Source organism: Amblyomma americanum, chromosome 5 (assembly GCF_052857255.1).
Source record: "Amblyomma americanum isolate KBUSLIRL-KWMA chromosome 5, ASM5285725v1, whole genome shotgun sequence".
Lineage (NCBI taxonomy): Eukaryota > Metazoa > Arthropoda > Arachnida > Ixodida > Ixodidae > Amblyomma > Amblyomma americanum.
Genome location: NC_135501.1, coordinates 16,237,660 through 16,263,267, shown reverse-complemented (window position 1 = coordinate 16,263,267; position 25,608 = coordinate 16,237,660). Strand labels below are relative to the sequence as shown.

At 48.9% G+C, this 25,608-nt stretch overlaps 1 protein-coding gene across 1 annotated transcript in view; it reads left to right on the top strand.

Annotated features, from left to right (window-relative positions):
• LOC144134582 (uncharacterized) overlaps positions 1-13,795 on the top strand; it is a 61,706-nt gene extending 47,911 nt beyond the window's left edge. The window contains exons 3-5 of the mRNA XM_077667474.1: positions 9,800-9,867; positions 11,278-11,364; positions 13,460-13,795. Of these exons, the coding sequence (XP_077523600.1) occupies positions 9,800-9,867; positions 11,278-11,364; positions 13,460-13,611 (307 nt within the window). The 3' untranslated portion in view covers positions 13,612-13,795. The remainder of the gene's footprint in view (positions 1-9,799; positions 9,868-11,277; positions 11,365-13,459) is intronic.
• Positions 13,796-25,608: the final 11,813 nt, after the last annotated feature.

The following is a 25,608-nucleotide window of genomic DNA, read 5'->3' as shown; positions in this document are numbered from 1 at the left end:
TATTGATGTAGACAAAAATAATAATGGTCCCATTACACTTCCTTGCGGCAGACCAGAAGTCACCGGAAGGCAGTTTGAACAATAGACATCAATACTGACGAAATGGGCGCGGTTAGAAAGGCAAGCAGAAACCCAGGCAATTATGAAGGAATGAAGCCCGATATTTTCAAGCTTATGTATTAGTTTGGAATGTGAAAGAGGGTCAAAAGCTTTCTTAAAATCTAGGAAAACGACGTCCATCTGCCCTGACTTGTTTATAATATCAGCAAAACTATGAACTACAGTTGTTAATTTGGTGATGGTCGAAAAGCCCTTTCCAAGTCCATATTGGTGTGACGATAGAATGTCTCTGTCATTTAGAAAAGAAGTTATATAAGTTGCTACAAGAAGAAGATGTAAGCTATATTGGACGAAAAGTAGTGACAGATGAGGCTGTACCTTTTTTCAGTATTGGCACAATCCGCGCAGCTCTCCAACCCGAAGGAACAGTGCCAGTTGATAGGTCTCTCGCATGGAAATTATGGCAAGAAATTGGGATAACATTTCACTACAGCGGCGCAAGAACATATTTGGAATCTCGTTCGGACCTGGAGACATTTGTTTTTTTTCAGATTCAACAACGTTGAAAACACACCTGCAAAAGATACAATGCATGGTTTGGGATGACATGATACAACAGGTTGACATAAGAGAGAATTTGGTTTCGTGAAGACACTGGGGAAATATCTATTAAAATGTTCAGGGATGCTTCTTTTATCGGTGATAAAAACACCATAGTGCAGAATTTGGTCGACAGGTTTCTTTTTCCTGCATAAATGTTTCCAAACCTTCTGCGGAGCATTCTGAACGGAACTTGGTAGCGTGTGTTCAAAATAATAACGTTTTGATTGACCCACGGCCTTTCGTAGAGCACCTTGCGCAGCTTCAACAGCGTTTCGGCAGGTACGTGTTCGTTTTAATCGCTTTAGTTTTCGTTTTAGATTCAAATTTTACGCGTAATCCAGGGATTAGTGTTGCGTTTTCTCTTTACTTTGTAGGGAATAAAATGTTTAGGCAGCGCGTGCAGATTTCTTTAAATTTTCTCCATAGTATATACACGTCATTGCCTTGAAAATCACAAATCATAGATCAAGGTAATCAAGTACGCTTTCAACCCTGGCGCGCGAAAAATCTTTAACACAAACAGGCTTAGCATGGGGAGAGTTGGGGGTTTTTGAAAGCTGGATGAAAAAAAAAAAAAACATACTGTGATCAGAAATGCCATTTTGCACCAAGAAGAAAGGAAGAGAGAGGTGCCGTAGTGGAGGGCTCCGGAATAATTTCGACCACCTGGGGATCTTTAACGCGCACTGACATCGCACAGCACAGCACGGGTTCGAACCCGACCGCGGCGGCTGCGTTTTTATGGAGGAAAAACGCTAAGGCGCCCGTGTGCTGTGCGATGTCAGTGCACGTTAAAGATCCCCAGGTGGTCGAACCCGACCGCGGCGGCTGCGTTTTTATGGAGGAAAAACGCTAAGGCGCCCGTGTGCTGTGCGATGTCAGTGCACGTTAAAGATCCCCAGGTGGTCGAAATTATTCCGGAGCCCTCCACTACGGCACCTCTCTCTTCCTTTCTTCTTTCACTACCTCATTTAGGTGGTGGTGGTAGTGGTTTTATTAAAAATAATAGTAAAAAGGAAGGAAAAGATTTTTGCTAGCCCCGGCATCTGCCATCGATACTGAGGCACCTGAGCTGGGGCAGCGGAAATAAAGGACAGCAGGCAGAGTGGAGAAATGAAATGAAAGAGGTGAGGGGAGAGGAGTAGAGGACAGGGGGAGAAGTAATATGTACAAACTATTTACACAATAAGTAATGTGTCCAGGTTGTGCGCGTGATTAGTTCAGTTTAGAGAAATTAAATCACACACGCGCACAGCACTGTGTAGGTTACAACTGGAGTGGGGCGTCCAGTTATTAATCGTTCAAGGTAGAACTCGCGGAGCGTTCGGTCACTGCGTGTAACTACCTGACGGAGAACAGACGGGACGTCAAGCCCGTGTGTTCGAGGAATGCACAGAGGCTCACCAAAGTTCGCTCACGAGTGCGCGCACTGCCCTGCGGCCACAATAGCGTCTTGATGGAGTCTGGTAGTATACCCTGCGCCCTATAGGCCGCGAGCATATCGCGACGAGCATCGGCGAACGCGGAGCAGCGAAGGAGCAGATGTTCTAGTGTTTCCACTGCACCGCATCCGTCACACACATCACTCGTCGCGATTCCGTGACGCACCCGTCGTTCCCCGGGCCACACGCAGCCGATGCGCGCGCGGAGGATCATTGCACGTTGCGACCGTGTAAGTGCGCGACAGCCGGTGACACTGTCGATGCGCTCACCTCCCGCGATGCGTGGGTCGGGGTGCTGCTTTCGGAGATGGTCGTGAATTACCGCACGCACGTCCTCCAGCGCAAGGGGCAGATCGCTGGCAGGTAGTTGGTGTGCAGCGGTCGCGAGGTCGTCAGCTTCTTCGTTGCCGGCGATGCCGCAGTGACCGGGCACCCACTGTGCACGCACGGCACAGCCTCTCTGCGCGAGGCGCTCGATGCGCGAGCGAATTTCCCGCACTAGTGGGGTACCGCGGCCGTTAGATTGCAGGCGGCTGAGGGCGGCGCGGGAGTCGCACAGCAGAGCACTCCTGGGCGGCGGAGGGCCGAGGGTGAGCAGCAGGTCCAGCCCGAGCCGGATCCCCATCAACTCCGCCGTGGTGGAGGAGCCCAGGAAGGTTGCGTGTTGCTGGCTGTGCAGTCGCAGGGCGGGGATGGTGGCCGCCGCAGCAAGGGAGCAGCTGTCGCGGGCCACTGAGCCGTCGGTGTACACGAGGAGATGGTCCTGGAGCTCCTCGTGTATGACGGCTCTGGCCAGCTGCTGCACAGCGCAGAGGGGTGTGCTCCGCTTTCCCGCGATGCCGACGATCTCTCGCTGTACCTCCGAGGCAGCAGGCCAGGGCGCGCAGGAGCCGTAGGGGGGTGGGCCTTGGGTCAATTGCTCATACTCGAGCAGCGCCGCGCCCATTCGTGAGCGCGGGTGCGAGCGCATACGCTGCAGCAGCGAGCCGCCGTCCGGTGCGCGGTGAAGCCGGTCGATGTGGTTCAGTGCCCTGCACGCTGCTTGGAGCTCAAGGGGCCACGCTCCTGCCTCGGCCAACGTTGCGGCGCACTGCGAGTTTTTGGGCAGGCCTAGGCACACGCGCAGGGACTTGCGGTGCTGAAGCTCGAGCTTCTTCCAGCAAGGCTTGCGCACCGTGACGAGCGGCAGCGCATAGAGCACCGCCCCCAAAGCTGTGGCATTGTATAGACGCAGCGCGGCTTGCTGGGAGATGCCCTGGCCTCGAGCGGTGAGCTTGTGCACGGCGGCGGTGATCCTCTTCATCTGCAGACAGGCCTTGGTCGCCGCGGGGCGGAAGGAAAGGCGCCAGTCGATGTCCAGGCCAAGGTACCGCACCGATTTACGCCAAGGAATCGGAGTCCCGTCCAGTGACAGTGGCGCAAGGTGCGCGCGCGAGCGCGAAACGCAGGCCATGGCCACCGATTTGTCCGCGCTCAGTGACAGACCAAGGCCGCGCAATCTGGCATCGATTGCGGTCAGGGCTCCCTGAAGGCACCCCCGCACGCGGAACGCCTCGCCCGGTGGTCCCCGGCACCACAGAGCTATGTCGTCTGCATATATGGACATGTACACATGGTGTCGCCCGCTCGTGGGGAGGGAGGCCGGCACCACCGACATGGCCACATTAAACAGAAATGGTGATAGGACAGAGCCCTGCGGCACGCCCATGTCGACCGGGCGAGGCTTGGAGAGCTTACCCCCTACTCGTACGCGCATGGTGCGCCCGCTCAGGAAGCCATGAACGTATCGCAAAAGGCGCCCGCTCACACCGGCCCCCTCAAGCACCGCGAGAATTGGTGCGCGGTGAACGTTGTCAAAAGCGCCCGAGACGTCCAGTAGCAGCAGCAGCGCAACCTGGCCTGCTGCCCTGGCATGCTCCAGCGCTGTAACAACGTCCGATATAGAATCAGCCGTGCACCGCATCCCACGGAAACCCGTCTGCCGCTCGTCAAACAAATCAGCCTCCGCAGCCCGCTCGTTCAGACGCTGCAACGCCATATGCTCCATGAGCTTACCTGCCGCCGATGTTAATGCCACTGGCCGGTATCCGCTCAGCTCCGTAGGTGGGCGCCCTGCCTTTCGGATGGGACAAACGACCGCGGTTCGCCAATCCTCCGGAAGCTCCCCGCGTTCCCACACCAGGTTGATCTGCTGCAGGAGGATCTGTCGTTGCTGCGCATCCAGGTTTCGCAGCATTTGGTATGTCACCCCGTCCGGTCCGGGCGCCGAGCGGCGGCGGCAGCGCTGCAGCGCATTGTTCAATTCCGCCGCGGTGAACGGCGCATCACATGGACCTTCCGAGGCGACGGGCGAGGGACTGGCGTCGCTTCTGGGGCTCTCAGGAGCAGCTATGTTAGCGGCGTTTGCGGGGCTGGGCGGCGCGAACCGATCGGCAAACCGCTCTGCCAATTCTACAAAGCTGAGCCCGCTGGAGATTGCGAGGGCGGCCAGCGGTTGACGGTTTGCCTGTGGTTCGGTGATGCGCCGCAGGGTGTCAAACAGCCTCCGCGAGCTGACATCTTCCTCCATCCTTTGGCATAGTGAAGCCCACTGCCGGCGGTATAGCTTGTTGGCGTGGCGGCGCGCTGCTGCGTCCAAGCGGTTGTAGACAGTCCAGTCGGCGGCTCTGTCAGTCCGTCGCGCCCGTCGCTCTGCGCGATCTCTCTTCTCGCGCAGATTGAGCAGCTTCATATCAGGTGTGGGCTGCCCTGCCCTTACCTCTGCTCGTTGGGTGGCTGCGAGAGCGCTTCGGACTAGACTTGAAAAGAAATCTGCGCCAGTGGCCGCCGCCTCGTCGACCGCCCGCCTGAACGCACTCCAGTTGGTAATGGCGTAGGCACGTTTGGGGCGCGCCTCCATCGCAGTGGGTTCAATTAGGATGGAGTAATGATCCGAGCCCCAGAGAGATGGTGATCGGCGCCATGTCGCATCGATGCCTCTGGATGCGAAGGCAACGTCGATGCAGGAGCCGGTTGTTCCGCGTCGTCGAAAGGTGGGCTCGCCGGTGTTCAAGGGGGTGAGTCCCAGCTGCGTTGCTGCGTCGTGCAGGTCGTCTCCCCGCGCGGAGTGGCGCGCACTGCCCCACGCACTATGGTGGGCGTTAAAATCACCACAGATGATTTGACGCGGGGCACAGCACGAAGACACAGCACGAAAACACAGCGCGTTCCACGCGGCAGCTGGACGCACATAAACACTGGCCACCGACGTGTCAACACCACCGACGCGCACTGTCACCACCACGCACTCCTGGGCATCAGATGTCGCCGCCGCCGAGCCGACGAGGGTGTGCTGGACGTCCTGCCGCACGTATATCGCGCACCTTGATTTCCCGGGGCGATGAGATGTGACACAACAGGGCACTGCAGCACAGGTGGGTTCCTCGCACGTGGTGGCTGAGTGGTAGCCAATGTAGCCAGGTAGCCGCATCTGGGGCTCCCCGTCATGTGAACGTACGTACGTCTCCTGCAGCGCGATAACTTCCGGCGAGTCCTGTGCGATGCGAACTCGCATTTCGGCGTACCGCGCCGCAAGTGGGCGCACGTTCCACTGCAGGATGGATGGTATGCGGGAGGGAGTCCGGCGGCTAGCCATCATGCTGGCTTATCTGTGCGGGAGCACCCGCTGCTTCTAAGCAAGCCCGGTGTCCATCGGTGCCCTCCGGGAAAAGTGCGCTGAGGGCGCGCAACGCCAGCTTTAGGCGCGCGATCTCCGCGTCCCGTGCGTCAGGGGGCTGGCCGTGAGAAGCGGCCGCAGGCTCGGGCCGCGCTGTACGGGACGCCGGGCAACCGGATCGCCGCTGCCGCTGCCGGCGCTGCCGTTGCTTCTGTGTCTGCTGCTGCTGCTGCTGCTGGGGTGTTCCCCTGACGACCTGCGCATAAGAAAGAGCGCGCGGCGTCTGCTGATGTTGCTGGGCTGGGGTCGCTGTCTCAGCCTGGACGACGGCTCGGACAACCCGCCTGGACATCGGGGCCATGGATGTGGCCATTAAAGTGGCCACGTGACGCTCTCGCTGCCAGTGCGGGCACGCTGGGTCAATGGCTGCGTGCCGCCCCCCGCAGTTAATGCAGCGGGGCTTGCTCGCGCAGGTACCAGGCTCGTGTGGCCCGCCGCAGCGCGTGCATCGGGCAGGAGCACGACACACCTCGGTGGCATGCCCCAGGCTGGCGCACTTGGCACACTGGAGCGGCCGGGGACGGCAGGGGCGGACCGCGAGCCTGCGCTACCTCATTTACCCTTCCCTTACGGCGCGGTTCAGGTGTCCAACGATATATGAGACAGATACTGCGCCATTTCCTTTCCCCCCAAAACCAATTATTATTATTATTAAGACGGAAAAATTTTGCAATGGATCGGCTCACAAAAACAAGATCAAGTATAGAGGCACAAGTGCCCTGGAAACGCGTGGATTTTGTAACCAACTGTTTAAGGTTGTGTGGCAACATAATATCAAAAATGTCATGCGTGCCTAGGCCGGAACCAGGTACGACAATTCCAATGAACTCCCGGCAGGTTGAAGTCGCCAAGAAGAATAATCTTATCTTGAGTGAACTTGGCAATGTGATCAGCCAAATCAGTAAAAAAAAAAAAACCGCTGTGAAGAATCGGGTGGTCGGTAAACCGCAAATACCAATAAAGGCCGACCCCAGCAGCACAGTTTTAAAGAGACGCTCTCGTGGTCATGAATATGCGGCAACACAAAAGCTTGAATGCTGTGCTTCACCAAAACACCAACACCACAATCTCTTGATTGTCTTTCGCAGCGGTGTACGCTATACGAAGGGCGGAAAACATCAGCATGGCCTATGTCTTCTTTCAGCAAGTTTCAGTGATGACTACATTATGCGGATTATAATCTAAGATTAGAGCATCAAGTTAATCGCTTTTATTTACTATACTATGGCATTAAGGTTCAGTAGGCGTAGGTTCTTATCGTTGGGCTGCTGGCGTCACTCAATGCCTGAACTCGATTGACGACTGAAGTGGCGACTAGACAGTTTAACTCTGGCACGTGTTGCGTCGTCCCAAGCGTAAATTACACTATCCACTTTCAATTTATCGTTTATGAGGGCGACCTTCTCTGCTTCTAGTTTTTTGTATTGAGCACTAGCCCAAAGAAGCTTTCTTTTGCAGAGCTTCCCGCGAGAATGATCGTTCTGAGCCGATATGTCCGCTCCTTTAAGTTTGAATGCGTTTTTCAAGAATTCCAATTTTTCGATGTAGTCCTGGAAGAAGATTATGACCGGCCTTTGCTTTCCTGGTTTCCCAATCGTATGAATTCTTCTGATCGACTGGCAGGTGATGCTAAGCTTTTTAGTAAACTTAACTTATCAACGAATTTTTGTTTTAGTGCCGATAGAGTTTCATATTAGTCTTCATATAACACAGAAGTCATCAGGTTTGAGCGCCTACTTCGGTACCCTCACTCAGTGACTTTCGCTGGAACTTTATTTAGTGTTTCTTCAATGCTCTCGATTCATGCTACGCGGTTTTTTAAGTCGGAAAATTTGGAGGTGAAGTCAGGCATTAGTTTTTCTAGATTTGCCTGCTGTGCTCGAAGGGCTGCAACATAATCTGTTAGTCTATCCTGGCCAGCATGCAGTTGTTTTAGTCGATATTTGGTATGGGGGTCCCCCGTATTCAGGCCAGGATTTAACTCAACATCCCCGCACAGAATGAACTTGCACTCGTTAAACACTTCACAAGCAATAGAAATGCACTGACGTGGGCACTGCAGAACCAAGAGACAGGGGCAATCACTCTTAATGTGCTATAATAATCACTGACCTGCATGGAGCAGAGGAAGCGCATGTTAGGCCACATGCTTATGCTTGGCCCGCCGTGCCCACTGAACTCGAAGGCTTGCAGAACCTTTTTTTATAAGGAAGCTCGATGACGTCCCGCAGCTGGTGGATGGCGCTGAACTTGTGATGTTATGATGCACAGGAAAAGAGCAACAATTCGTCGCTGATACGGGCGAAGCCGCCAAGCATGCATCAATCTTTGACACATCTTGCAGCGAGGGTGTTCCGGCAAAGCCAACTAGAAAAACCTGCATCAAGCAGAGGAAGCGCATCTTAGGCCACATGCTTATGCTTGGCCCGCCGTGCCCATTTTTCATGTTGTAGCTATAATAATTCGATTTCTGTAACGTTTGGTGTAATTTCTCTGACCTGTTTTTGCGGCTGTCTCCTCCAGTCTTCTCTTGCTCGTATCTACAGCTCATGTGTTAATTTTGCTTTGACTACTCCTAAAACCCAGAGAAACTAGAAGGCTTTGAAAATGTCACCGAGCCCGGCCTGACGGTTTCTTCTCAAGGGTCTCTTTTCAATTCACTGGGACTGCGCCCCGCTATTTACACTTCCCCCTTCTAACACCTACCAATGGTCCTTCGTGTCCAGGTTAAAACGAAGCACTTTGCGGGACGTTACACTTTAACTGGCCTCAGCAGATTAATTTCAACTTACGGCTACGCAGACACATTGACAGCTTCAGCCACAGTGGCGCCATATTATATTAAGAACATGCATTGTTTTGTCAACACTAAATTTAGCTTCTCGCTCGGTCTTGCAGCCGTATTTCCTAGTCTTATTTTAAAAAAAAGACTGTAGCAAGTTCATCACTGAGCTTTTCTGTTTCAGACTAGTGGAGGCCAAGCGAATTTGCGATGCAGATAAACGCAGTGACCACGAAGAGTTCAATGCAAAGCGGGGGCTCCTGCCGCTCAGGCTGCGAGGCCACTCAGGCTACGCAAGACGAGGGTACCGTGCGACTTGATATGAAATAACTTGTGGCGCATGCGCAATATGTAGTATTCGATTATTAAGCATACGCTTTTGTTTTGCGTATGTCTGCATGCGATCTACTGAATTTTCTCTTCGTAATTTCACACTCTCAGGTCGATGCAGCTCGGCCCATCGCCTATGCATGAGCCTCCGCGCTGTCCTGAGGCGCGTGCAATGTGCGCCAGCGTGATTCGCATAACAGTTCATGTCGCGTTTGCGCACCACGGATAGTACGAAAGTGGTGCGGGCACCTCTCCTTGTTGAGAATTTTTATCTCTGCGCTGTCAGGCACCGCGGAATGCGTTTTTAGCGCAGTGGGAAACCCGTGCTGCCTGCCGACAGCGCAGAATCCTGAACCATTCAGAGGCTTTATTACCAAAGACACCAACGAGCAATCACTCACCGTAAGTTCTCCTTCGGCGGTTGTTGCGATATATGAGTTCTTCACTTTGAGAGAACACTAGCGGTAGATCTCCTGGGCTGTTCTTTTTTAAGGCGATAGCCTTCAATGGCTCATACTCGGGGTGACCGTCCGTCCGTTACATCACCACCTAGGTCACGTGACCTTGTGATGTCACGTGAGCCTTAAGATCACGTGACCTTGCGATATCACGTAATCTCAAGGTCTCGTGACCTTAAAATCATCGACGCGCTGTGCATGCGCAGCGTGACGTCACTGCTTCCTCTGCCACGCTCACGCCGGCAGCTCTTCTCTCTCATGAAATAACAACCGCGGCAAATTCAAATCAGTGCAATGAGTCCCAAACGGTTTTCGCCTTTCCGCCGTTAAGGGATATCTAAGTGCATCCAAAGAATTTTTGTGTGGTGTTCTAATGATTTTTTTTCTGTACTGTTCGCACTATTTTCAGAAAGCAGTCTGTGTTCCACATAACGAAAGGCAACGCTCCGGACCAGGTGCAGTACATTCTCGACGACGGTGAGCAGCCGCCACCAATTCCTCCGTTCATTCGACCTAATTCACGATTTCTTTTTGCCCACTTTATGCTGCTGTGATAAATATGGCGGTTTGGTGAAAAAGCTATACAGGGTAGTTTGCAAAAAAAAATGTCAAGCGCCAACAAAAATAGATCCACGTGTTATCGCCTTCCTTGAACTTGCATTACGTTGTGTCTAATTTTGGCAATTTATATCACCTAAACTTTAGTTTGATATTTATAAATTCGGAGCAGATTTGGTATATGGCAGTCAGAAGCCCGTTTACGAAAATGTCACAATATTTTGGAAAAGAAAGTAGGGAAGCTTTTCTTTTAACCGCGCCCTCCTACCTGCCCTTACTGCGCGGTTCGGGCGTCCACCGAGATGTGAGACAATTACTGCGCCATTTCCTTCCCGCAAAAAAAAGAACACAAGCCAAGACGTTCTATTTGGGCTCACACACATTGAAAATGCCGTCGTTCGAACGTATAAAACATAGTACAGGGGAGCTCTCCGATTAACATTTTTCAGCCAGGGCGCTGTCTGTCTGAGAACGTTGGGTTTCACAGGAAGTACCACGTCGAATTTCACCCAGTTACCAGGAGGGCGACAGCTCTAATCTCTCTTATGCTCTCTATGGGATAAAGACTGTCTGGTTCAAGACCAGCCCCATGCTATTGGCAGACAAGAATGCTCCAGATGATAGGCCCGTTCGGATATACAGACGAAAGAGCCCGATAGCATTTCAAAAATAATGAACTAAAGAGGATTATTAGTGACTTTCCTCTTTCGATTGATTAAAAGAAGTTTAATTGGACTATAATTTGAGAGCGGCAATGATCATACAGAGCGCAGAAGAAAAACTCTGCTGATGAGAGCAGAACCTACCACTTCCAATGAGGAGTTCGGCCCCTTTAGGTACGCGGCGGCTGTCTCACCTCCGTTTCACGTGGACCTTGCCAATATACCAAGTATCACGTTTATTTTACAATTTGTCTGTACTGATTACAGCCGCGCACAACTGCTTCTACTTCATTTAAGGTTTAGTGGGCGACTGCCACGTCTTATCTTGAAAGTTCTTTGTCAGCAATGAAATTTAGTGCGGCCGGTAGTGCAGGTGATTTAGTGACTCATAACCGGGGTCAATGTCATTTACCCCCGACTTGCCATTGGCTGTGAAGCCAAACCCTTCACTGCGACGCTACGTGAAACAGCATATACCCGTTAAAATCTGTAGCCACCTGAGCATAGTTCTGCAAGAAAAACGCATTGAAAAGATGTTCTCTAGAGATGACTGGTTCCAGAAGTGCTCATGTTCATATTTTTGTAAAAGCCTGCTCCACGCGTTCTTTCTTGACACCTTCGATTAGGTTCTCTCCATATGGTGACTATCGAAACTTATCTCTTGCAGACGGGATGCATCCACACACGGCCTACTACAACTATACCGACTACAAGAACTGCATCGTCACCATCATTCCGTACTACAAAGAAGACCGTAAGATAGTCATTACGCGCAATGCACCTTGAGCAAGGATGTACTTTAAGTATACGTCGATAGGGAAACACTGGACAAGGTATATACAGTACCGTAGTGTTCGAAAGAACAGGCGTTGTGATCGGTGCAGATACAATATTCTTTCCCCCAATGGAACACTCCGGGAAAGCGTGAAAAAAAAAGGTGTCAGCAAGGCATATCAGAACCCGCCTTCTGTGCGATCCTTCAGCACCGCAAGAAAGGATGTACCAATGCATTCGCATTAACCTAAAGGTAATTGCTTTAAGTTCTGTCCATTATAACAGCAGTCGAGGCGTCAGGTATGTAATAAGTGTGGTATATCAGAATAGTAGGGGTTACAAATATGTCATAATTGCGAATAATGGTTTGAATATCATCCTATTCGATTCTCTGAACAAGTCAGAAATTGCGTGCTGTCAATTATTCGACATAAATCCAATATGTGCTCAAGTGCTGAAACACTTTCCGAATAACTTGCAGAAAATTCGAAATGGCCTAGCCGTAGTTTTATTCTATGACTGCTTCAAAAGTGTGGGGGCGTCCGATGGTTCAATCCGACGGGAATCCGTGAATGGTTTTGGTTTTTGGGGAAAGGAAATGGCGCAGTGTCTGTCTCTTATATCATTGGACGCCTGAACCGCGCCGCAAGAGCAGGGATAAAGGAGGGAGTGAAAGAAGAAAGGACGCATTTTCATGACAGACGCAGGGTTCATTTATCAAGGAACTCTTTAAACTTGGCGGACGGCAGCCCTGTTTGCGACAGCAAAATGATTACGTCGACATCATTTAGCACGACTTAGCATTACGACCGGGTACCCTTAAAGGCCCGCTGTAGGGACGCTCCTGGTTCAGCAGTGACATTACATACAACATCCCTTAGTCTTCCTGCTGAGTCATGACCATGACTAGGCATTACGACATGACATGTCTGAGATAAATAGATCGTGTCTTAGATCCTGTCTATTTAGTGTGCTGTTATTTCCACTTCGAATTCATCCGGACTGTTCCCAGATCGAACAAACTTTCTGCTTAGAGCAGGTGTTTCCTTCGTTTTGATAAATGGAACAGCCCATCACCCATAGCAAAGTGGCGCAGTTCCGCGAGCACGCTACCCCGACAATGCTTAAAGCTGGGCTACATACGCTTTTGTTTCCTGCTTATCTCAGCAAGCTATCGATTATCGACTGCAGCTTCGGCATACATAGCTCGCGGCCGCTGACAGAACAGTTTGTTTAAAAAGTAATTCACTGTGCTTGTGACAAAACCGCATCGCAGTCTGGCAGATAACACCAAAAGCTTTCCGGTGCGACGACACATCGATGTCCAGGAATATATCTTAAAAGCTTAGCGCATGAAAGTCACTGACAACAGAACTTAGTAGACGCCGCACAGCACAACCGTCGTCGCCCTCAGCGGCATTGTGCCCATAAAACACAGGTGGCCACATGCCACCTAGGGCACGTGGCCAATGTGATTAAAACCTGCCCGCCGTGGCAGGAGGTAACCTGCAAATCGGATTGTGAGCAAACTGCCCTCCATGGCCCGTGGCAGTTAATCAATCATTGGCCGCGAGAGGTTGCTGCGAGAGAGCAAACCTGTGTCCCACAAGCCCCGCTGATGGCTTTGTTTTGAAAGAGCAACTTGTCTGGGCAGCGGCGTAGCGTATAGATTAACAGCCGAATCACTGCGCCAAAGGTGTTACGAGGACTCCCAGCAATCTATAAATATAAACAGAGAATTGCCAATTAGGCGTACATGGCAATATATTGATTAAAGCTGTCGTGTAATTAATGAGGATCTCAAGCGTTCCGTCCAAATTTGGCGCTAACCATTCCATTTCACCCAAGCATTCGCCACCTAGCTTGCAAGAATCTTCTGCGGGGAGAATTACTTTTCGACTCTTTGCACATTCGGTTTCATTTCCTTCTGACGGCCCGAATATATCCGAGAGCACGCGCCACACTGCTTACATTTCACAGTCACGTGTAGGCCGTATTTATACACCTCATTTTAGTTGTCCTCTGTTCTCGTTGCTATGAATACCGATGCACTTCATTTTTCTTTCTCCTTTCAGTGTGCATGATGTTGATTAACCCAGCGTCCGTGGACACCATTCCTCAGGACTGCATGGAGGAATATGTAGGCACATGCAACGTCAAGGTTAAGGATTATGACAAAGAAAAATGCGCCGAGCTGGCCAGAAGCGCTGCACTTCCTTTAATATAAGGAGAAAGTGATTGAGTTCTGTAAAGTGTTTCCTGAATGCGCATTTTTCTCCTTGATTCTCGCCTACTTTCATGTATGCCCGCAATGGGAGCCGGCGTTGCGCAAACTATGTTAATGCCCACAGACTTCCGTTGAAAAAAAAGCCGTATTCGTGGTTTGTAAGAAATAAAGGCGGAATAAATGAGCTCAAACATTTAGTCGAACGGTGACATGCTATCCTAGAGCACCCCGAGCACCCCTCCCCCTTTGCGACCGGCCACTAATGGGGGCGCAATTAAGCTATTTAGGACAGGATGAGGAGAAGAAAAAAATTCGTTCGTGGCCAGGAGTAAGGTTCCGCGGGAAAAAAGATTAATGAACGAGCAATGCGATTGATGCTGATTGAAATGCGTCAGCATGTCGGTTAATAATGTTGACAAACTGAATTTATTCACACTATTGGCAATTTGTTTAATTTATTACCCTGCTGCGATGCTAAAATTTTCTGGTCTTCGGTTCGAGTTGCGCCATTGTCGTGAAAAGGTGCTTGGGGGAGGGGGGGGGGTGTCGAAGTGCCCACGTGCTCTACAGTTCGGAAGGGGATGAATGTTGATGATGCGACCGATAACAAAGCATAGTTCAAGGGGCTGGTAGTTAAACACGGGCACGATAGGCTGGTGCGACCAGAGTTCTTAGATCTTACCAATTAGGAAGGAAGGAATACACACTTACTGAGAGGGAAGAAGAAGGTAGTTGAAGCAAAAAAGGTGGAGTTTTCAGTCCTAGATCCCATCACCTCTGGCAGATGCCGTGGGGATGGCGATGAGCACCTCCTGGTCTTCCAGGGTGGCGCTGGTGAGCCGAACCTCACACTGCTATAAGACTGCATTGGGCGGGTTTAGGTGGTGTGGTATATGGCTGCATGTACATGGCATAAGGAGAAATGTAGGGGTGGCCCCGTAACATGCGTTAGCATTCATATATAGCGTTGGATGGAGGAGATTTATATATTGTAGGTTGCGGAACGCAGGACCATGGACTCGGCGCAGCATGTAAGCATCTTGCAAAGCAAGGTATTTGTGAGGACGGAGTAGATGCGTCGATTGAGACTTAAGGCCTCAAGGCGCATACAGAACTGGGTCTAAAGGAGGTACATGTTTAGGCTCTGTGTCACCGTTCGCTTGGTTTAATCACGAGCAAGGATGTCAGCCTTGACGTTGCCTTCTAGGCCTTCGTGTCCTAGGGCCCCGGTGATGATCTGACCTTGATAGAGGGTGCCGTCCAAAATGCGGAGGGCAAGTGTGGGAACTCGGCTGTTGGTCATGGCCCGGCATGCAGCCTACTAGTCGGTGATAATGTGGGCGCTGCGGATTTGTTTGTCCCGTAGTTTGATGGTGAGTACGATGGCAGTAGTCTCCGCCGCTGCTGGGTCAGGGGCATCGAAGGATGCATCGAAGTCGGGGGATGAGTGGTCGGCCACCGTTAAACCATATTGGAAGGTTCAGTGTAGAAGGTGGCGTCCACTTATACCGCCGTCATATCTTTACAGCACTTTCAGCTGAGGTAGCAGTTCGCGGTGCATGTGGCGTGGGCGGGATCAAGGTGGAGATGTCAGCTTACAGGAACAGGGAAGATGCCTGTGAGCAGGGTGTCGAACCACGACCGGAACCGGAGCCGAACCTATACCTTGTCGCCATTTTGGACTTGAATCCGAACTGGAACGATTCAAAGGAACCGTTCCGAACCTGGCTAGGAGTGGGTTCAGCCCAACCGTTCCGGCTACAAATTCCTTTTTCCTTTTTCGCATAAAATGAAATGTGACACCACGTAGAATTAGCACTCGAAATTTTTGTGCGCTGGGCAAGGCAGGAATGGCACTCATTGTGCGACAAGAAAACCGTGGAAGTTTGGTGCCTACAAAAGTGACCTAATTGCCGGTTCTGCAATGTGATTTCCGGAACTCTAAAGCATTTTACGGCGGTCTAATACGAAATCTTGAGAATATTAGATTCACAAGTTTGCATATAGTTTCAAGTGAATTATTAGCATTGGTATAACTGATAAAGAACCGAGCGAGAATAACTTCACTTAATTTTTTTCATCTACAATAAATAGGTGAAACATAGGTGCAAAAACCCAACCACGTTGTGCAACATTTAGTCTCAGGGGCATTCGCTGTCTCAGGCAGCAGGCACAAAATAAGGCCCGCCGCGATTGCTCAGAGCCTGTGGCGCTAGGCTGCAGAATTGAAGGTCGCGGGTTCGACCCGGTCGCGGTGGCCCTATTTCGATTTTGGCGAAATAAAAAAACGCGCGTGTGCTATGCGGGGTAGTTGAAGTTGAAGAACCACAGGTGGTCTAAGCTATCTAGAGCCCTCCAGTACCGCGTCTCACATAACCCAGGTGAAGCTTCCACACGTTGTACCCAAATAACATTACAGTTATTACAAAGTAAAGGCTGCATAAATTGCTGCAGTTAATTTTCAGAATCTGGACATTGATTCTTGCACTCGACGGAAGTAAGCAAGGAAAGACGAGTTTGTGGTAGTGGTAGACACATTAAGAAAAACAAATTAAATAGCAATTACACGAACGGGGAAATGCGGAAATGCGAAAGCTCTCTTGCACATGTGATATTGGTTAAGCACAAAACGATGCCTTTACAATGAAATGTTGCGGCGACGAAATGATCTTGTGCTATGCCGACGTGATGAAATGGTTCTGCCTATAAAAAATGCAAGCAAATCGCTTTCGGGCGGGTTCGTCACGCAGTTCACGAGCTGCTGAATGTTGAATTCCCTGTTAGGATGCTTACATCTGCCTCTCGCTTTCGCAGTTCAGGTTCTTAGTTACTGCGGCCAGCGGCTTATGCTTCTCAGCGTTATCATCTACAACGCTTGAGCGACGGCCTACGTGGACCACTCACAGCACGTCTCGGGAGCAATGAATCAATTCTTTTTAGCACAAATTTTCAGCAAACAAAGTAACAATCATCAGGAAACCGCGGAAAACTTGAAGAAAACGATGGCAAAAAATGCTAAACTTGAAGGAGAATTTTTCCGAAACATTCCTAAAATTTCTTCGCTGTGTTATCCGAAAAAAAAAGCGCAATATTATGTGATATGACAAACCTGCGTTAACGGAACAGGTTGTACTTACACTTCGATTTTGCACTCATCGCCTCCGATTTCGTCTGCGAATTGGTTTTCGCCGTAGGAGGAGAGCTCTACAGGATGGAGGCCTCCTTGGTGTTTTAGGTTGGTGGGGAGGAAACGCGTAGGTCGCAGGTGTATTTTAAAAGTGTTAGCTCGTACAACTCGCATTCCAACGTTTCTTGTGCGCCCGAGATTTCAAGATGGCGGCCGGCCATGTGATTAAATTGCTGCAGCATCGTGAAAAATGTGAGCCCCCATCACGTGACCGCGCGTGCAGTCGTCAGGCCGTCTATATCTTTATCATGTGAGCGGATGCCGAGACTGGTGTCAGTTGGGGTCGCCATTAGTGACAAAATAGTGGCCCACCCGTTTGGCGCAGAGGGTTGGGAATAGTGGCAAACGAATCGGCACGATTCGGCTCACAAAGTTGATAGTCGTGTTGAAGCCTGGTGTGTGTCACGGATTCGTACCGACGACCTTTGGTCCTCTAAACGCTAATGAGGGCCTTTGGAGGGCCGTGGCGGCCGAACCAGTGGCCGTTGAGGTAAACGGGTGGTACCAAACAAACCGCCGTTTCGTGATGTACACGCTGGTATCCGAATTTTTGACTTCGGAATGAAATTCGGATGTAGCGCATTTCAGCCACGAATATAAAGAACGTGTACATTAATAATAATCATTAATAATAATGTAAGGTACAGTAGAAAGCATGACTTAAAAGAACTTAGCTAAAACTCTTGATTTTATTTCGCATTCAAAAATCATTCTTTAATTTTTTAACTGTTGGGTAATCCAAAGTGCACCCACAGGGCGCTGCTTCCGGGCGCTGTACTGAAGTTTATAGATACATTTCGAGCAAGTTAGCTATTTTTTCATCCTGTAGGTGTGAAGGCCTTCGAGAGAATGGAGGCGGGTAGATTGTAGGTGTGGGGGCTGCGATAACACAGAGGTAGAGCATCCGCATAGCAGGGAAGAGGACAAGGGTTCAAGTCACGGTGCCCCGCATTTCTACGCCGGGTTTTAAAAAAAAACTGATGTCGATAGAATTGCACAGCCGAGCCAGAGTTGTGGCCTGATCTCGGTGACCAGAACAGACAGCGCACTCCAGAACAGGATTTGGACACCCTGGTTTACTACTTGGCCACGGCTTTCAACGAAGAAACCAATTAACCCTCGGACCTCAGTCCCTGCAGCGGCTTCGGAGCAATGACCGAGGTGGTTGTCAGACCTTTAATGCAGCTGAGGGTGCTAACAAACTGGCGCCGGACAGGCGACCACTGGAAACTGAACCTGGCAACGTTTAACGCTGGAACATCATCTAGTGAGACTAGCCGAGCAGTGCTGTTCCAGGAACTACCGGGTAATAAATGCGATGTCAAAAGGCTTAGCGAGGTCAGGAGGACAGATGAAGCGTGTAATGTACACAAGGGCCGGCACGTACTGTGCCATCCTGGATTTGTGGAGAGACGAGAACTAGGTTGGGGATCCCTCAGCAATCAGTATACAGCTGGCAACATAGAGGAGTGCTATAGAAATAACTAGCGATTGGCAGCTATAGTAATTAGGCTAATAAGATGTACAAGCTGAAGGTAGTGCAGGTCTACGCACCCACATCTAGCCATGATGACCAGATCCTTGAAATCTTCTATGAAGACGCGGAATTTGCAATGAACAAAGTAAAATCCCAGCGCGTACTGATGGGCGACTTCACTGCGAATGTAGGCAAGACGCAGGCTGGGGAAAAGGCGGTAGGCGACTATGGCATAGGTTCAAGGAAAAATAGAGGAGAGTTATTACATGTGTTCGGAGATAGGAATAATTTATAGATCATGAATACTTCCAACCGCCAACGAGGGCAGCAAGTGAGCGTGGAAGAGCGCCAGTGGTGAGACAAGAAATGAAATAGACTTCGTACAATGCGCTCACCTTGGCACCTTGCAGGATGGGGAGGTCCCCAGAAAGGAGCGTTGTAGCGACCACTGAATGGTAGGCTCTCGAATTAGCCTAGATTTCAAGAAGGAACAGAAGAAACTAGTGATGCAGAAACCCATTGAACAGCTATGGACAAGAAGGAAGATGGAGGAATCCAGGATTTCGCTGCAGAACATATATACGGCATTAACTGAGGCACTCAATCTTCACGGTAAAACAATGAGCGATAATCTCACAGCCATCATTATAGAACCCGCCGTAGAAGTAGACGGTAGGATGGTCCGGAAGGATAACGGCAAGGAATCTCAGGAGATGACAGATCTCGAGGGCGTCTAACCTTACAGAAAATAGAACTAGAAAACCTATCAGAAGCATTAACTAAACAGAGGGTGGCCGACATAACGAAGCTTAATACGGAGGGAATCCAGCATTCTCTGAACAATGAAGGCAGCCTCAAATCTTTGAAGAGGAAGCTAGGCATACGTAAAAACCAGGTGTATGCGTTAAGAGACAGAGAGGGCAATGTCATTAGCAATATGGATAAGATAGTTAACGTAGCCGAACAGTTCTCCACAATGCTATACAGTAGCCAATGTAAAGAACGTTAATGAGAGGGATAGTAGCGCATAGCAATGGTTTCGCGCATCAGTAATGAACAAGGAAATAAAGAAATCATTAGGAGGAATTGAAAGGGGGAAAGCAGCTGTGGAGGATCTGGTGACAACAGATCTCTTGTAGGACGGAGGGGAGATTCTGTTAGATAATCTATCCACCCTATATAGACCTGGAGCATATCAGAAGCGTGGAGGAATGCTAATATTATCTTATTTCGTGAGAAAGGAGACGTCAAGGATTTCAAAAATTTCATATCGATCATGGTTTCTGGTTTATGGGGGTTTAGCGTCCAAAAGCGACTAAGGCTATGAGAGACGCCATAGTGAAGGGCTCCGGAAATTTCAACAGCCTGCGGCTCTTTAACGTGCACTGACATCGCACAGCACACGGGCTTCTAGAATTTCGCCTCCATCGAAATTCGACCGCCGCGGCCGGGATCGAACCCGCGTCTCTCGAGCCAGCAGCCGAGCGCCATAACCACACAGCCACCGCGGTGACTCAGAAAGTTCTTCAGGCGGTTCGTCTAACCAACCACGCAGAGTCGGAGGTTTCTTTCGGTTCTGACCATGTTTAAAGACAGCTAAACCACAGCTAATTTTTTTTTTCTAATGGAGCTATCTCCTTTCTTTCGTCATCCCATACAAATATGCGGCTTTTGATGTTATGTTAATGAAATGCCCGTGACACCTCCTCACTTGTGTCAAGGTGTGGCTTAGATTTTTTCCAAAACTTCTTGTGCAGTTATCGTATTTTTGGTGGATAAAATTCGCCAATCGACTTCTCTGTTTCCTTTAGCTTATGACAGTTTTTCAGTACTACGGTTTTTTCTTCCATCAAGCAGTTTAAGAATGACCGGCCGTATTTTATTTTGTCCTGGTCGTCCTAGACGATGAATTCGTTCGATAGCGACCCGGTCCAACTCTAGAGTGTCTTTTGATATTTATTTATTGACAGCGCTTTCAAGGGAGTCATTAGCTTCCCCATCATTTTCAGGTAAGCCGTATATGACCAGATTTAATCGTCTACTGCGGTTGTCCATGTCATCAATTTTCTTTTCTAGGTTTTTGATTATATATTTCATATCAGCTAGCCGCTGATGGATGGAGGCAAGGGTAATCATATTGCATAGATGCTGAAGGGCAACTTATCCGTCTTGACCTCACAATTCCGGGTACACGGTTGCTAATTGTTCGGGTTTATGCCCCCGTAAAGCATTGAGATATAAGGCTATTTTTCTTACATCAGTTCACGCTTTGTACACGGATCGTAAAATTTTACTGCTGGGTGATATCAATCATGTTTTGAAGGAATGAAGTATTAAGTAAGTCAGTGTTAAGTAAGCGTTATGACCCTAGCGCTGCTTTAGTTACTGATTTTGCATGTGAATGTGTGATCTGGCATGTCACAACGCGGCTACAAAGAGAAGCTGTATGGCTTTCTTTCGTAGCCGTATGGCTGCGATGGGGTGGATGTCAATGAGTAATTACTGGCTTATTTTAAGGAGTGTACTTGAGATATTACACCTGACTGAACAGTTCTGGGAGAAATCAGGTGCCGCTCTTAATACAGATAAATCGTAGGGATTTTGGTTGAGTAACTGGGGTGCGAGGCCAAGTCATTTTGGTGATATAAGCTGGGACTGCGGCGACCTTCAGTACCTAGGGGTTCCTCTGCATCAAATGCGCAACAATAGACCCTACTGGGATTCAAAGATAATGTCCATGAGGCGACAAACCGCGGCTTCGATGGCTAGGAAACTGTCAGTGTTTGCTCGGAATGAAGCCAGCAACGTTTTTTTTTTATTTTCGAAACACCTATGTGCCGCAGCTTCTCCACTGTGTCAGCAAGCAAGTGAAGGCTATGCACAAAATATTCCCTACAATTGTTTGGCACTCCCAATGGGATCCTATGACCCGTGACAACCAATTTATTTCTCCAGAGCCTGCATGAATAGGCCTTGTTCAATTATTTTTGAATCAGCTTCTTTCGCGTTATTTTTTTCAAATCGACCAACCACCCCTTTATAGCAGCTGTGTTTATTAGGAGTGTTATTGTTCATTTCCTTTTCTAATTCGCACCGACTGAACACACTGTTAATGGGCCTCTATGGGGATTCCTTAAGGAAGTTGCGGACACCTTCAATATTGCCAGTGTGCGCTTTTCTATAGACTACCTGTATATCCTCTCCAGAAGGCAGACGACTCAGGTACTTGCCAAGTATTTGTTCCTATACCGTTGTATCGGGAACCGTGTCTAGAGATCCTTGAAACCAGTGTTTCAGAACATGTAAAGGAGTGTCAATTTCTCCAGCTTCAAAAAAAGTTCTTCAGACTGCGCATACTCGCCGCTGCGGCACAGTGGTTAAGACGCTTGTCTTCTCAGCCGGAGGAAATCGTTTACTGAAGAGCCAAGCTCTCTGAATTGTTGACGACCCTTATCGGGTGAATAAGTTTGGTTTATGGGGGTTATCCGGTGAATAAATCATGTGCTGTAATTTATTTTTAAAAATACGCACGACAAACAGTTGCGTGCTTTTTCTATTGATGTCGAAGATTTGTATTATTCCATCTCTCATGACAAACTGTTACAGGGCATTAGTGAAGCAATTGACAAATACGCAGTGGCTGCTATTCAAAATACGTCTTGCATTTCAGTACAACGCTTTTTGGACCTGATAATAACCTACCTTAACTCCACTCACGCAGAATGGGATGGCCGTATTTTTATTCAAAAGAGAAGGATGTGCACAACAGCGTGCATTGCTCTACTTCTTAGTGACTGCTACTTAGCTATGCTTGACAGGACGCCTGAAGCGCTTCTCTTAAGGTGACCAACCGCAAAAATATTCCGGTTTGAAGATGACTGTCTGAGTTTAATTGAATGCGACTCTGAGTTTTGCTTCAAAAGTTACTGCTACGTCAAAAGAAAGATATATCGCTCACCAAAAAGTTCTTAAGGTATTAATGATGTATCGGCTCCCCCCCCCCCCCCATACGGAAAGCCTCGTTCACTGCCCTGAAAGCCCAAAGCACGAAACTTAAGTGCGTCGCAGTAATCGCCCTAGGCATCTTTCGTGCGTAGGCGGGAGATTACAATCGTAGCGATTTAGGGTATTATCTATTGTGTGGATCATCAAGAACTCTCGGTACCGGCGTGACAGCCTAATCTTTTCTCTTCTGGTAATCGCTACTTGTTCACAGGTGACCCGGTGTGTCATTGTTTCCTCCTGTTCCGCAAGTTCATTCGAAGCCAGCTTCTTTGTCACGTCGTTGTTGGGATCCCTCACTCGCCATTCCAAGCTTCCGCTTTCGCCAATGTAACAGTAGTCCCAGGCGGCGCAGGAAATTTTGTTGACTACGCCACGAAATTTTTCTTTTTTTAGTTGATCCTTTACGGCCACTAGCTCGCGCCTCAGATTACACGCTGGAGCTTGAGCGACGTGCACACCGTAAGTGCGCAGCACACGAGCCAGAGACTCGCTCACGATGGCACGTATGAGATTGCAGCTCGTGCTCGGCACGGGAGACCATCCGGTGGTGATTTGCGTGATCACCGTTGTAGAGCAGAATGCACAAAATTGTTAGGGCAACCCCACTCGATGAGTTCTCGGCGCACTTGGCGTAGGTCAGAAGCTCGCTCATCAGGCTTTGAGCAAATATTTTGGCCCGTATAGCGAGGGAGGTCACCACAGAACATTTGTGACCATCGGGTGAACAGAATTAAAATGTTGATAATGGCCTTTGTGTGTTTCTTTTCTGTAAGTCTTGAACGAAAGGCGGTCACAGCGTCGCTCAACTAACGTGTCCAGGAAAGGAAGACGGCCTTTAACATCCTGCTCCATAGGTAATTAGATGTCATTTTCAATGTTCTTCATGTGTCCCGTGAAAGCAGCCGAGGCACCCTCCATCTTGATCATGCAGGAGCAATCGTCGACGCAATCGCAGGAACACCTTTGGGCGTGGTTCGAAGGAGACACTGTGCGTCCTTCTAAAGCTTATGTGGTAAGGTCGGCGGTTATCACAGACATGGATGCACCCATGGCATGTACAACGAACCTGTTTGAGGAATGCTTCGGAAGATAAAGTGTTCTCTAAGCAGAACCGCAACAGCTTCAGAAGATGCGATGCGTCGGAAGGAGTTGTCTCACACAGCCCGTGGTCATACTGCAACGATGGCCGGCACACCTCCACAGCGAGATCCACGGGAACACTGGTGAACAGCGACTTGGCATCGAAGGATACCATGACTTTGTCGTCGTCCACCGTGACGTCAAGCACCTTTGCAATAAAATTCACCGAGTTTCGTATGAAGGTTGAGGTCTTGCCAACGAGTGGTGCATAAGCTTGTGCAAGTTTGAAGGTTTATTAAAGCGAAATACAAATAGATCTTTAGTTTCATAAAAAGTTAGTTCAGTAGGAGGTGCCAAATTAAAACCATTTTAGGGACCTTCCATCAGATATACGTGAACAATCTACACAAGTTTGGCACAGGACCTAGAACAAGGGTATAGATCAAGTTAAACCGCATAGAACAACTTGCGGCAATGAATAAGTTACGGAGTATTTAGCGGGCATAATTATTAAACAAAAAAAAACAAAGGCATGAAACAGAAAAGCTTAAGAGCATGAGAAAGAACACTAAAGACATTAGATACCAATGCTCAATGCATAGATGAGGATATTATTAAAACAGAACCGGAGGCAAAAAAAGAGAAAAGAAATAATTGAGATGTGTGCGTACAAGATATCTCCGATCAGGTTAATATGTTCAGTACCCTGTCTATGTTTTTCGAATGCCTTCATCCACTAATCCTGAAGCATGAAGTGGCTGTGAACAAATTCATCAGATTTCTTCATCTTGGCATTTATTTTTCTGCTGACCATGTGTGTCGGGCTTATGAGCCGCGAGGAAAAAAGAATGTTCTTCCTTTTGGTTCAGCCCACTCAAAATTAGTTAAACGAGCAATTATAAAGTCGTGCTTTTGTAGTGCTCTCACGAAATTGTGAGAGCATCGACTGTATTCTGTGACCCGGTTGAGTGGCCTACCCATGTACACACTTGTTATCGGTTGCCGAGAACATGCTCAAAGAAATCAGGAAAGTGGTACCAGACAACGACGGGGCTGACACATAGAGGATGAATAAAATGTACACTCGCCAAAAAAGGGTTTTAAAATATCACGTTTCGGGACCACTACAGGTCCCTTGTTCACAATGAAGATGGACGAAATGAGCCGCTTCTTTATAAGCGCACTTGACAGCGCAGTGAATAGGCGTAGTTATCCGGGAGATTACCCTTCGTCCTGTTAATAACGTTATCCGTAGTCTGAATATAAAATGATTCTAAAAGCAGTCGGGACGATAAAGGTTTCATTGTGTCCAAGATTATGGAGTTTTCCCAGTCAATGGTGTGTTTCGTTTCTTGAACATGCTCTGCTAGTGCGTTCGATGACGTGCGAAATTTGCTGACGTCGTTCTTGTGGTCTCTTAATCTTCTCTTAAAATCGCCTGACTCAACAATGTATGATGCATCGCAGTTTTTGCAGGGATTTTGTACACAACTCCGGAGTAACGTGGCGCTCCAGGCGATCTTTAACATGACAGAGCTGTTGTTTCAGCTTGCTTGATGGCACGTACCGAATGCGCACATCTTATTTTCCAAATATCCGTGCCAGAGCCTCACTTGTCCCCCGGGCATAAGGTATGCTCGCGCGCTTCTGTTGTCCGATGAGTCGAGGCTCGGCACTTTGCTGAGAGCGGCGTTGTTCGTTTTGCCGCAGTTGTCGGGGATAACCATTCTTCTCGAGGTCGATGCGGACTTTTTTCTGCTCCGTATAGCACAGACCGGGACTGAAGCTAAGACGAGCTGCACGTTTATATAGAGCGGACGCGACAGAACATTTGTGGCCAATGGGGTGGGCAGATTGAAAATCCAAGTACTTCAAAGTGTGTGTGGGTTTGCGGAAAATGGTAGTGGCTAGACCATCGGGAGCGCAGAAAACAAGGAGATCAAGTAAAGCAATCCTTCCGGAGACTTCTTCCATTGTGAATTCAACTGTAGGTTGAAAAAAATTTCCTACTTCCTACTTCTGATTCAGAGTCTGAGACACAGTTAAACAACCAATTACTTAAGAAAATTTTGAAAGAGCAAACAAAGACTAATAAGACTCTGGCTTCGCTGACTAGTAATCTGAAACAGGTAGAATCGACAGTCGAGAATATTCAAACCAGGATTACCAAAATTGAGAAAGAACTGTGCCGAATTGAGAATTGTGAGCAAAGGTTGCAGAAAGTGGACGAAGCTTGCAATAACACGAA